The sequence below is a fragment of the Terrapene carolina genome, unplaced genomic scaffold (assembly GCF_002925995.2).
Source record: "Terrapene carolina triunguis isolate 2854851 unplaced genomic scaffold, T_m_triunguis-2.0 Scaffold132, whole genome shotgun sequence".
Classification (NCBI taxonomy): Eukaryota; Metazoa; Chordata; order Testudines; family Emydidae; genus Terrapene; species Terrapene triunguis.
Window position 1 is genome coordinate 18,346,855 of NW_020664483.1, and position 13,658 is coordinate 18,360,512.

The 13,658-nt window shown below is 39.6% G+C and overlaps 2 protein-coding genes across 4 annotated transcripts in view; both read right to left on the minus strand.

Annotated features, from left to right (window-relative positions):
• Positions 1-361: 361 nt before the first annotated feature.
• OTOR (otoraplin) lies at positions 362-6,056 on the minus strand. The gene is made up of 4 exons (XM_026653195.2): positions 4,624-6,056; positions 4,043-4,182; positions 3,235-3,345; positions 362-736 (listed from the first exon to the last, which is right to left on the minus strand). Exons 1-4 carry the CDS (start codon positions 4,844-4,846, stop codon positions 713-715), a joined length of 498 nt encoding a protein of 165 aa, XP_026508980.1. The 5' UTR covers positions 4,847-6,056; the 3' UTR covers positions 362-712.
• A 2,427-nt stretch (positions 6,057-8,483) lies between these two features.
• Positions 8,484-13,658, minus strand: part of SNRPB2 (small nuclear ribonucleoprotein polypeptide B2) — a 21,915-nt gene continuing 16,740 nt past the window's right edge. For all 3 annotated transcript variants that reach the window (XM_026653240.1, XM_026653241.2, XM_026653242.1), the window contains exons 5-7: positions 12,499-12,552; positions 10,804-10,892; positions 8,484-8,862 (exon numbers count right to left, since the gene is read on the minus strand). In XM_026653240.1, the coding sequence (XP_026509025.1) occupies positions 8,703-8,862; positions 10,804-10,892; positions 12,499-12,552 (303 nt within the window). In that variant the 3' untranslated portion in view covers positions 8,484-8,702. The remainder of the gene's footprint in view (positions 8,863-10,803; positions 10,893-12,498; positions 12,553-13,658) is intronic.

Here is a 13,658-nt window from a genome sequence, read left to right on the forward strand (position 1 = left end):
CCTTCATCCCTGAAGTTTGGGAATATAAATGCTAAAGCTAATCTCAGTTTACACCATCCGAAAACTCAGGTTGTGCAGTGCTGAATCAGGCCCCAGGAGCACAAGCACAGAAATTCAGGGAGCCCTTGTTTAGAAATGTGTGTAAGGGTCCATGTACCCTTCTCTTTACCCATTGTGTAAAGCTAGACACACTAGCTGCCCTCAGCAAGCAGTTAAGGTGATGCTCTTTTTTAATACTTAGTATTGGCGTAGACATGATTTTCCCCATACACCATAAATTTCCTTACTTTTGTTTGTGTCTCACACACAGCTTTGTGCACTTGTAATGTAATTTTATTTAATAACATAAAATGTGCTTGTATAGTGAGAAAATAAATGCAACATAAGATATTTAAAGTCTTACCTCAAATATTAGATAACTTTGAATATGACAATGCAGTAGTTTAAAGGGTGCTAACTTACCAATGAATATAACAAAGTAATTTCAGGTAGAAAGACTTTCGAAGCATATGCCATGTGGTTTATATCTAAGGTTTTAAACTTTTTTCCCCAGCAATCACTCCCTTTCAACAAATTCTTATTTAGAAATAAATGTATTATTTTACAAACAAGAAAGAAAAAGAATTCGGAGTAGTCGGCCATGGGTTTTCAGGTTTATATCCATCAGAGTCTCTTGGTATCCGCCTGGTGATGACCCAGCCACATACCGGTACTATTCACAGAAGAAGTCAATGGCCTGAAAGACACAGTCATTAGAAAAATGAGCAGAGGGTCTTAGGCATTGTTATACCAAATAAGAACTGGGTACAAACTGAATCAAGGTACAAAATACATTTTGAAAAGGTAAGCAAGGAGAAGCAAATGTTAAATAATTACCACCTTAAAATTCTATTGTATAAATCATGGAACTTGTCTCAGAATACTAGAGAAGAGTTCCATATTGACTGGATAATGCTTTTTACTAAGCCTTTCTGGTTTTGTTTCTCTTTTGTTCTTTCATTTATTATGGCTAATCAATGGTTGCTACACACTGAGCCACATTCAGTCCTGGTGTAATATAGTGGCCTGCCATGGACTTCAGAGGAGATGTGGCCACTTTATAGTAGAACTAAATCCAGGGCTGCCCGGGGAGGGGGAGAGAGGGGGGCAATTTGCCCCAGGCCCCGCAGGGGCCCCCACGAGAATATAGTATTGCAACTTTTTTTATGGAAGGGGCCCCCAAAATTGCTTTGCCCCAGGCCCCCTGAATCCTCTGGGCAGCTCTGACTAAATCTGGCCCTTTAAATTCCTGTAAATAAAACTTGCTTGATAAAGTACAAGTCCTACCAAGTAACTGTTCAGTTAATTTACCCATAGAAATATGTTCTGTGAATTTCCCCTGGACCACACCTGCTAATAAAATACTTTTGAACATAAAAACAATGATGAAACACATATATCGCTTGAAGAGGATTTTTCAAATGCTTTCCTGTTTGAATGGAGTCATACATTTGAACAGAACATAGCTTACTATTCAATATTAATGAAGGTAATTACCAGAAACCTGTTCAATGAAAAATGTTTTAAGGTTTTCATGAAAGTGGTTTTAAAGAGACAAGCTACCAAGCAATCTGAGTCTCTGTGCCAACACACTAGCTTCTGAGAAACCAAACATCTGCTTCACAGTGTAATTGAGGGGTTTTTTATGTGAATATATTACAAGTCTTCAGTAAAGTTAAAAATTCCATGGGGCAGTGGAAAGCTTGAGAAACTACAGAAATCTGATACAGTGCAACAGAAGGATGTGTTTTAAAATAAAGCAGCCTGGTTGTTTCAAAATAAACATTTGAATGTTTCCAATCATTTTAATTTTGTGTATTAACGCTTTCTCCTTTTATGAGTAAACAAGCTTTTCACACACACGGGGTGGAGGGCACATAGAATCATAGAATATCAGGGTTGGAAGGGACCTCAGGAGGTCATCTAGTCCAACCCCCTGCTCAAAGCAGGACCAATTCCCAACTAAATCATCCTAGCCAGGGCTTTGTCAAGCCGGGCCTTAAAAACCTCCAAGGAAGGAGATTCCACCACCTCCCTAGGTAACGCATTCCAGTGCTTCACCACCCTCCTAGTGAAATAGTGTTTCCTAATATCCAACCTAGACCTCCCCCACTGCAACTTGAGACCATTGCTCCTTGTTCTGTCATCTGCCACCACTGAGAACAGCCAAGCTCCATCCTCTTTGGAACCCCCTTCAGGTAGTTGAAAGCAGCTATCAAATCCCCCTTCATTCTTCTCTTCTGCAGACTAAACAATCCCAGTTCCCTCAGCCTCTCCTCATAAGTCATGTGCTCCAGACCCCTAATCGTTTTTGTTGCCCTCCGCTGGACTCTTTCCAATTTTTCAACATCCTTCTTGTAGTGTGGGTCCCAAAACTGGACACAGTACTCCAGATGAGGCCTCACCAACGTCGAATAAAGGGGAACAATCATGTTCCTCGATCTGCTGGCAATGCCCCTACTTATACAGCCCATAGATTATACAAAGTTCCTTTAAAATTTGCTAAAACTTTCCTTTTCATTGTTTTGGTTTAGTAAATTGAGAAGCACTTATATTTTAAAACAAAAAAGTACTGGGTGGTTTTAGAAAAAAGCCCTTTTGGTGTTAAAAAATAGCCGGGAATGCTTCGTCTAATATTGAACTGAATTGAGAATGAGTGAATTTTCACATGTAGTTGAAGCCTCTTCCCGTTCCCACAGGAGTAGATAGCAGAACTCAGTCAGGCTCCTATCACATAAGGAAAGTGAAGCATGTGCTCATTACAAGAATTCTCTATAAAACAGACAGATCTCTATTTGTGTAAATAATTAACGGAGACTGCGACAGTATAGGGTGCTCACGAATATGCAGCATGATTCTCCGGCTCTGTAGGACCAATAAAACTTGCTATGCACTGCAAATGGAATCTTGTGCCCAATGCATAATGGGCTTAAATCTACACCATTCAAGTCAATAAGAGAGTTTTTCAATTGACTCAAATGGGAGCAGGATCAAACCCTAAATTATGAGTTCAGTGGTGCTCCTCAACAAAGTATTGGAAACAGGATCAGGCCCCAGGCATCGTGTGTGGCTCAGCACTATTACAGTCAACAGTGGGATGGTGTAGTGCATAGCGATGATTTGTTTTTATAGCAAATTAGCATTACACAGTTGAGTATATTTATGTAACCCCCTGGCCTTTTGCAGATTCCTTACCGTTGTAGGGATTGTCTTATTAGCTTCTTGATAAACATACTGCTCAGAGACTAAACTGCTAGGGAAGTAGCCAACTGTTCCCATCTGGTCTTCATACTGCTCACCATACACCTTAGAGCAAGAAAAGCTATAATTAGACACAATAAAGCAGCCCACATCCAAATTAAACTAGTTCAAGTTTTTGTCAAAAGCAGCAATCATACTCTCTCTCCCTCTTGTCTTGTGGTCTTTTGGTTTTCATGCTACTTGATTAACTAGGACAAGATTTTTTTCAAAAGGAGGCATGAATATAAGCCAGAACATGGACACACAGGACTCCAAATAAGTTATATTTAGGATACATTATTTGTAAGATTTTCCAGATAAAAGTGGAGTGGCAGTTTTATTTTCCTTTAAATGAAAGGGTGGAGTTAAGATTTAATGATCCATTGTCATCAGTGTCTCTTCGCAAATTTAGGTTGCTGTAAAACGTTTGCACCTGATTCTTTGAATAAATGGCAGCAGCAGAAGAGCATTGGATTTTATTTTGATTGCTTCAGTGCATTTATTTCCATTATACTATTATCTATATTTTAATAGGTTATATGGTCTCTCAATATGAGAGAGATTCTTATCAATGCTTGTGAAGTCTGGATTGGAAAGTTTTGTATATTCACTTTTTTAAAATCTCAGATGCAGTCTTTAAAAAAGCCACAGGATTTAGTTTCGCTGCTAAATTCTGCTTTTTAAAAAGTGGATGTTGACAAAGAAACATTACTAGCCAACTAGAGGTAGATTAATGCTTGTATAAAGAAGAATTTCATCTTACACTTCCAGCCCAGAACTCTCCAGCTTCTCTCTCTTTCACTAGTTTTGAATAAACATAAATCAACTGCCCTTTTTTAATATTAATGAACCTGCAGTCTGGTGCGTTGTAATCATCTTCTGCTCTGGCAAGGGAAATGGTGTCTGCAAAGGAAAAAAAGGAGGTAGATAACGCGTATATATTAGACTCTCTCTGAAGCAAGTAATCAGAGAAAAGGCTGCCAGATTTCATCTTACACAATTTTCAGTCTGTACTAAGCAGAGTAAAGCCAGAGATACTCACTTTATCACAACATTACAACACTACAACGGTGTTCTCAGAAAAATGTTTTTAACTACACCTACCTTTGATTATAATGGATTTTGAAACAAAATCCTTGAAAAAGCAGCATGTGGAATATAAATTAATTTCACATGTGGTTTTGCCACATTAAAAAATTTTTTAAAGGTACAAAGACACCGATTTAATACAGCAAAGCTAACAAGCAGCTCGTTCTTACATTTCAAAACCAGACACTGCTTTGTATAAAAAACACATTTAGTTTTGATCATATGCTTTACTAAAGTTTAAACAAAAATACTTACAAGCACACTCCTCATCAGCACAGAGCTTTTTGCTGGCAAGTTTGTCCATAAAAATTCCAGTCACGCCAGGATATGCAACTCCAAGGCATAAAAATAGTATAACCAAATCAATAGTTAGTGTCATTTTTCTATCAATGTTCTTTGCTAGCACTTCTCTCTCAAATGCATGCCAAGTCTGGTAACACTTATCTTTTATGGAAAAGCTAGACATCTGGACAAACATTTCCCTGACCAATGGGAAGAGATTAGATTAACATTCCACTACTTTAAGAGGAACCATAGGGCCCCAGGGGACCCTCAGGTTTTATTTACCAAATACAATCCCTTTCCAAAGCCTTTTTGTACCATTGCTTCAATAAACTGCTGTATTACAGAGACATTCTATACTTTCCTGTAGGCCTTCATTAAGTGTAATATTCTTATCACCACCTCAGGCAAAATTTGTCTGAAGATGAAAAAAATAATCAGTACTCGTTAAGCAGCAAATGAAATAACATCCCTTAAAGTCCATAAATCCTTGATTCTCATGAAATGTACAAAGACAAAGTCAGAGCTTTCTGGGGCAGACTGTCTCTGTGTCTTGTTTCTACAGGGCCCTTAGGCACTACTGCAAATATAAATAAACCTAGTCAGTGGCACAGGTAGTTGAATCTCAGTGAAAGGCTCTGCATCAGCAAATTACATTTGAAATTTAGGCACTGCATATTCATAGCGTGGACAAAGCTTTAATTTCATTGGGTGCTCTAGTTAAAAAGCAAACATTTAACAGCTTATGCCAGAACAACCCTTTTCCATCCTAATTTACATAACTGCAGTATCCTCACCACAGCATGACCTTGCACCCACCGTATGTGTGAGGTCATGTCTTGCATGCGAGTGTAGAATCACATTCCTCCCTGAAAATCTCACAGCACGCTGTTGCATAACTGGACTCACACTGGAGAAGTTGTGCACTTGAGGCACTGAACTGCGTATGTTGTAACAGATTGATCTCTACTCCTTGAAGACAGCATTTTAAAGGTCAGCACGTTTAAAATTCAGTATGATACATAGGAAGAAAAAGGTGATAATAAAGAGAACAGTGGCCTTCAGTCATACCACCTACTTCCATGATCCCCACCGTTCTCACAAGTAATGGAAGGCTAAGCCAGCTCAGTACTTGCAGGGGAGATCACTGACCTAGGGACACCTGATAGTTTGGCAAGTGATTACGTGGCACTCTTGGGAGAGTCAGTACTGAATCAATGCCTAAGGGGGGGCCCCCCCATGCTGATAAACGTGCCGTTTTTCAGGTAAGGAACAAAACAGCAGTGACTGTCAGCTAGTTATTACAAATCCTATGGGATTCTTCATAAAGTAGGAATGTTAATACTGTCTCCTTGCAGTGCGATTGTAGCTGTGTCAGTATTAGAGAGACAAGGTGGGTGAGTTAATATCTTTTATTGGATCAGCTTCTGTTGATGAGAGACAAGCTTTCGAGCCACACACAAAAGCTTCTCTCTCACACCAATAGAGGTTGATCCAATAAACAATATAACCTCACCCACCTTGTCTCTCTAACATTATGTCCTTGTCATATTCTGATTATGTTAATTACATTCTCCCTGATCTTCCGGCTGTTGCCTTGCTCTCCATCTCAACATGAAGTTGACATCTAGCTGCTCTTTGTTGTACCTCAGCACACTCCTTCCCAAATTATGTACCATGGATTGGTCTAAATGCTAAACCATATGGGAGACTCCATTACATGCACATCAAAAAGGTGGTGGAATCCCTAGTTCAGAATTAGGGCACCTACAAAAATGTCCTCCCGCCCTTTTAAAAAAAAACTACACCAGAAAAAAAAAAAAAAAAAAGTTACTCGGACATTCATGACAAATATGCAACCTACCAGTTGTCTTAGGTCAGTAATTGCTAAGTGGAACTTTCAATCGTGTATGCTCAAGTAAAATTACTGCAAAAGATATGGGAAGTATGAATATACTATTAAAAGAGGATTTTGCAATTTACTTCGGGGTGGAAAGTGAAAAATCCTCCCATTGGAGTCTCCTTTAACAAAATGCGATTTTATATACAGATCACTATAGGTCCTACTGAAATATAGCACAGTCTCCTATTCCACAGCAATTTTTATATACCAATATCAAATCAAGAAGCATACAAAGAGTGAATGTGTCTTGTTCTAAAGTGGCTTCATGCTCTCCTGAAGATACTAAGTTTTGGTCAAAATAGCAATTACGGTGCAGATTTCCTTTGAGAGCAGGTAGGTTCAGTCTATTCAGTAAAGGTACCATGTTAATTTTGGTTGTTAAGGGCGTAGTCCTCAGAGTAGCTGGTGCCTGGATCAGAAACAATAGCACAGACCTGGGCTGCCCCTTCCTCCCCACAAAAAATCCTACCAAAAACCCACGCCAGACTCACTCACCCTTATCCAAAGTATTTTAGTGGCCTAACAGGTCCAGAAGTTAAAGGTGTGGGGAGAGCTGAAGGCAAGTCTGACACCTGTTTGTCCAGGTCTACATTGACTAGGGTCTGAATGTCCAGGAAAGTCTGCAGTACAAATTCCCAACAGTTCCGGTGCAGGTTTCATCCAGAATATAAATGTGTATTTTAACTGGGTTTCTTTATTCACTTGGTCTAGAAAAATGCTTTAGCTTTTCTTGTACAAAATAAATGCTGTACCCCTGTATGATCCCCATTCATACTATCTAAACACCTCACAGTCTTTAATGTATTTACCCTCACAACATTCCCATGAGATACAGAAGTGCTATTATCCCCAATTTACAGATGGGGAACTGAGGCATAAAGAGGCTAAGTGACTTGCCCAAGGGTCACAAAGTCTGCAACAAGTCAACTTATTGAACCTGGGTCTCCCAAGTCCCAGGCTGGCACTTTAACATGCAGTTCATTTAGGACCTTACAGTGATGGTGTATAGAGGCTTGTAGTCACACTGCTGCGATCGATGCAGTGGGTGTCGATTTAGCGGGTCTACTGAAGACCCACCAAATCGATGGCAGAATGCTCTCCGATCAACTCTGGTACTCCAGCTCCCCGAGAAGAGTATGGTAAGTCAACCGGAGAGTGTCTCTTGTTGACGCAGCGCAGTGAAGACACCGTGGTAAGTCGACCTAAGCTACGTCGACTCCAGCTACATTATTTACATAGCTGGAATAGCTTAACTTAGGTCAATTTACCCTGGTAGTGAAGACAAGCCCTTAATGTCATGTATTAAAAAAAATTGAATCCAAGTCCCTATTTTAGTCACAATGGTTTGAAATAAAATGGGATTTGGGAAATCCTACCTAACAAGAGACGAGGCTGCATGCACCATCAGGCTATCCTGCAGCAGCTTTATAGAGTACCAGAATGGTCCCCTAAACCACCTTGCCATTAAAGACTCCAGGATCATTAGAAACAAGCTAGAGATCAGACAGACAAGAATAGGAAAGTAAGCAAGAGACCTAAACTATCACCTGCACACCTTCCCCTGCCCCACCCAGTCCACAAATTCCTTTTCTACGTGTATCACCGTTTCAGGGGATGAAGCCACCAGTGACATGCTTCGCTCCCTACTCTCCACCTGCTATCAGGAACTGGAGAATCACCACTCCCCTCTTGCTTCCTTTGGCGACAAAAGCCTGACCTCCTTATCAAAGGAGCAGCTTTGTTTTTCAATCAAACTGAGAACAGTGTAAATATGATACTGTATTTAATCCAAATATATTGGTATTCCTGTCTCCATCATTCTTTTTTAAAAAAGCGTAACTTTGGAACAAAACAAACAGTCTCTTCTGAGACAGTGAAACATCAGTAGGAAAATCGTTAGCCAATAAAACAGATGATGCAAAATCATAGCTTCAACAAAATAAAAATAGCATTTATTTTTACGAAGTTAGGATTTCAGCACAGCAAGTTACTATCCACTAGATGTGGAACTCTACAGTTGTCCTACTTGAGTAACCCTTACAGTTTTACACAAATGTCTCCTTACTCTTCTTCAAAAGAAGATACAATTTTAGTTGGCCAAAAAGGTGGTATATTATACAAAACAGTCCTTTTAAGATAACATCCATGGTTATTTCTTAGCATAAGTGATTTTCATTGCATGGGATGGAGTAATCTTGAACCCTTGGAGAGCATCACGAGCAGCTCCCGCCTGTCCCTCATTTTCAAACTCCACAAAAGCAATGTCATGTCTCCCAGGCACTAAACGTACTTCTTTGAAGCCAGGGAACCTTTAAAACAAAGGAGAAGTCAGTCAGATAAGATGACATTGATTTATATCGGATGGTAAATCTCTCAAGCAACTGCTAAGCCTTATCATAAGCACCCAATACTATAACATTCCGTCACTACTAGTAACACATTTAAAAGTAGCGCAGTAGTTCTCATCTGTAAGGAAACGTGAAGCTACTTGACTAGTAATGAAGTGGCAGAGAAACTCAATCACAGCAAGGCATTCTCTACACTGCAGTTGTCATATCTGCAGCAGCATGAGGTTACATGGTCATTGCTCCATTATGTGTGGGGCATTAGGGAAAAAACATCAAGCAAGCAAAGTCAGGATGTCATACTATTCTGATAGACCATCATATGGAGCTTTCTTCCCATGACACAGGGATCCTAGGAGGGATGTTTTCCATCTCCTCCCCACTCTCCTGCTTCACCTGAGGGAATGTGGTACTTCCATTCTCTTCAATCCCTATGCTGCATTGGATGAGACCAAGAATAGCTCCACTGAAATTCAAAGATTCCCCAAGAACTACATATCCAGACCCAAAGCAGCATATGTGGAGTATCATTGCTATAGTAGATTAATACTTTAAAGTTATTTAAGTAACATTTCCTATTCCTGGACCACAGTACAGCAAAGACTATCATTACAATTTAATATCAATTATATCCCCATGTGCAAGTGCTTATAACTGTAAATTGTCTCTTAATTGCTGAACTTTCCAAAGTCAATCTCAACCCAGTAGTGAATTTTCTGAACAGATGGAGTAAATTCATGTAGACATTTAAGTTATTTAGAAAGTGAGGAAATGCAGAGGAGGAACAAACAGTGTTACTGTAAGACAAATGAGAATGGAAAACAGACAAATTATTCATGAGCAAAACAAAGTTTGGAGCACACCCCAAGTCTCAGAAAGCATGTACAATACTTTCAATTGCCTCAGTCTCAGCTTTCATTTTTTTTAAAAATGAAGTGTTTAGCTGTTATGGTTGCAAAGAAAGCCTTCAAAACAAGAAGCAAATTAAAATGATGCAGCGACATCTGCCTGCGTTTGCAGAGAGCCTGAAATAAGAGCACCAAGATGTGAAATTCCCCATTAATTTCACTGAATGCTAACTCAGATACCAATGACAGTTTAAAATGTTAATATTTATTGTATAAGAACGGAGGAGGATCATATTATGAAGCTCTACAACATGCCCAAGACAGTGGGTTGTATATTCCTGGGGCCACATGAACGACTAGCCAGGATGAGAAAGATGCATTTGGTAAGATAAGTGGACCTTAAAAACCAAATGATGGTTGCAGGGAGAATGAAAGTGGGTTTCATCTTCCCAAAGGGGGAGCTGAGCTTCCAAAAGTTTGAGATTGACTTAAATCATATAAAGTCTATAGTCATTTCTGTGACTGTGCAGTCTTTCACCTCAAAGTCACTAGCTTGAACTCTAACCCAGATTGGTTGCGAGTCATAACCATCTGATGGGTATAGATGGTCTACGTGAATTGAGCTAGTTCCTAATGTTGTATGCAGTGCTGTTGTAACTGTGTGGGTCACAGGATACTAGAGAGACAAGGTACGTGAGGTAATATCTTTTATTAGACCAACTGCTACTGGTGAGAGACACAAGCTTTCGAGCTTACACAGAGCTCTTCTTCAGGTCTGACCTGAAACTTGTCCCTCTCACCAGGAGAAGTTGGTCCAATAAAAGATATTACCTGACCCACCTTGTCTCTCTAGTTCCTAATGGGCAGGTGTCCATATTAAAGAGCCACCACAATTTACATGGCTGTATTTTCAGCAGTAAGGCCAAGGATTAACTGGACCCAAGACTGAACTCTCATACTGTTAAGTATCCCCTACAGGTCAGGGCTGAGGAAAGTGTGTGTGTGTGCATATAATGGAGAATGAAAGGAGAAAAAAAATGTTATATACACAACTTACTGATTAAATAGCATAGACAGCATCATCTCATTTGTCTCTTCTGGCAAGTTATTAAGGAAGAGTATATAGTTTGGTGGATTATCAGGCACCTACAATAACAGAAGAACATAATTCAATAAGTCATGCAAAATATAAGTAGCACTCATCTACTTTCTTTATACTTCCACTGAAACTACTGGAAAGAAACTAGCATACTGTTAATGTTCCTCATAAGACTGGTTTAGACTTCAGTCACTTATTGGCTAAACTGTATCTTTCATAATCCCTTTAGTACATTTTTAAATTTGTCCATTTTCTCTGCTATCAATGTTAGTATCTTATTAGTAGAATATCAAGAGATGCAGTAAGTTGGGGGACAGAGGTATTTCAAATTCATTCACTGTAAGCATGTAGAACTGCTAATTTTAAAAAGGCATAAATATCTAAAAAGATAGTTGACCATGTCAGTTGTCACTTCCATAGAATTACCAGCTTTGAACAGCGTGCTGTAGTAAAGTCGAGGGAGTAACCATTCTATTTGAAGATATGTAAGATATGTATACTTCCTAATGTTGCTTCAGTGGCCCACTGAATATTCAGTGCTATAGACAGATTTGCTGATACTTTGCATATAGCAGTTCAGTACCTTCTCAAGTGAACAGGGAGGTGTCTCAATGGCAGGGATCAGCGAAGTATCTCTACTTTATTTGGCTTCAGTATAATTAGGTAATTCCCTTCAGCTGAGAAGAATAACCCAGTTGTTACAACTAGTTACAAAGTCATCAACTTTGAAGGGAGAAGGCTGTACAGAGACCTGAACATTCAGCATTGTCAGTTACACTTTTCTGGCCATGCTTCTTATGAAGATATATATTAAATTCCTCTACTGCAGAGAGGGGACAACAATTCCCACACAGACGCTGGGTCCGAAGCATGCTGTGCTCCAGCTAGTCTCAACTGCCAGATCACCCTTAGATGAACTCAGGCAGCTGTCTGTGTTTGTTCCCACAAAGACACTGGGTCCAATTCTCGATCCTTGCAATTGGCACAAGAACTTGGGGGGGGGGGGGGGGAGGAGGAGAGAAAGAGCACAAAAATAGCTTTCTGCAATTTTTTGGCCTCTTTGAATTCTTGGCCATGTTAAGGGGCCTACTCAACTCCCAATCTATGTGAGAGCAGCCTTGGGGCAGCTCAAACACATACAGCTGCCTGAGGTCATCTCGGGGTGCTCTGGCCACACCTCCTCTATTCTCCAATATACCCTCTACATTAGGGGACTATTCAGAGGACAACATATAGGTGTTCGGACAGTTCTATAGCATCCAATAAAATCCCATATACTAGGGGTATTCTCCAGAGGCTGTTTCTGCCCCCTTTATCCACTGGAATTGTGAAATAAAGGATCTGGGGAAAAACTAAAAATCAGACCTGAAGTTTGTAATAGCAGCTGTCTCTCCATACATGCCAGTTAAGGGGGTGGGGGAGGATATAACAAAATTCAGAGCATGTACAAAGAACTCATTCTATGTACTGCAGAAATTCCCCACCAAAGTCCAATTTAAAACAATTCTAAACTAGTCAAATGCGCTTTTTTAAATACTGGAGTTCTATTGTATAACACAAATATTAAATGATGTTTGTTTAGTGCTTTCTCTTCCTGCTAATTCTCAAAACAGAGAAAGCAATGGCAGGAATAAATAAACTAATAAGAATTACCTGTTGATTCTGTGACGAAGTCCCTTGGACATTCAAAGAATTCTGTGTTGTTCCCTGGGAGATTAAACACAGTTAGAAAAACATGATTTTACCAAAAATCAGCAATGAAAAGTTTTCTATAATTTTCAGTTTGAAAGCATATATCCATACCAGTTTAGTTTTCAAGGAGCCTGAGAGAGCATCTTAATCCTAACCAACCCTTCAATCTTAAGGCACTGTTTCCTAAACTGTGGTCCATGGACGGTTTATAGTTTGCAGAATAGTTGCTGGTGGGAAACATGAAGCCACTGGGTTTTAAACCCCCACCAGACTGCTGGAGAAGACACAGCCATTAGGTTGGAATAGATTCTAAAGGTGAATCAGTAGATATGGCAAACTATTGTATTCCATCGGCCTCCTGAAAAGGTGGATTCCACAGATAGGGAAAGGTATTTTTTCCAGTGTTTCTAAACATGGCTCTGTTGAAGACAGAACTACATGCTTTCTGACTGAGGTACAGATAAATCCATAAACTCCTCCAGCACAAATTCAAAATCAATATTTGAGTTCTTTAAATGATTTCAAAATGGTGGCGAAGTTAAGGCAACAAAAGCTCTACAACACCTACCAAAACTCCTATCTACAGAATTTACTGTTTACTCTTAATTTTGGTGTTTTCTATTATACAGGCATTAGTAAACTTCTCCAGTGCAGACCACCTCTTAATGGAGATACTGTCTTATGGGCCAACTCCATTCCCATCTGCGATTGCATGGACCAGCTCCCCTCCCATTTGTTATTGCATAATGCTTAGGTGCAACTACAGCAATTATTACACACTGCAGAGTAATATTGTGAAACTATTTGTGTATTTTAACTTAACATTAAAGATCAGCAAGTAATCTCTGAAAAAAGTTAATCACACTTCCTACTTTTGTTCATTTTGTCTTCCCTCAGATTCCAGCTGAGAGAAACAGAAGGTAAGTAAGACAAGCAGCACCATGTGACCAGCCACTTCTCCACAGACCATTAGCAAGTGGTCTAGGGATCACTAGCAGTCCGCAGACTGTGTTTTGGGTACTGCTAGTACTACTACTGCTTAAAGTCTGAGTTTATAAGCCCAGAAGGGACCATCATGATCATCTAGACATATTTATGTAATTGGAGTTGGACTCAATTTT

Coding starts and splice junctions, on each gene's coding strand:
- OTOR (XM_026653195.2), bottom strand. CDS start 4,846: ATGTTTGTCCAGATGTCTAGCTTTTCCATAAAAGATAAGTGTTACCAG. Junction 3,346..4,042: donor GAGAGTTCTGGGCTGGAAGT/GTAAGATGAAAT, acceptor TCTTGCTCTAAG/GTGTATGGTGAGCAGTATGA. Junction 737..3,234: donor ATAAGACAATCCCTACAACG/GTAAGGAATCTG, acceptor TGTGTCTTTCAG/GCCATTGACTTCTTCTGTGA.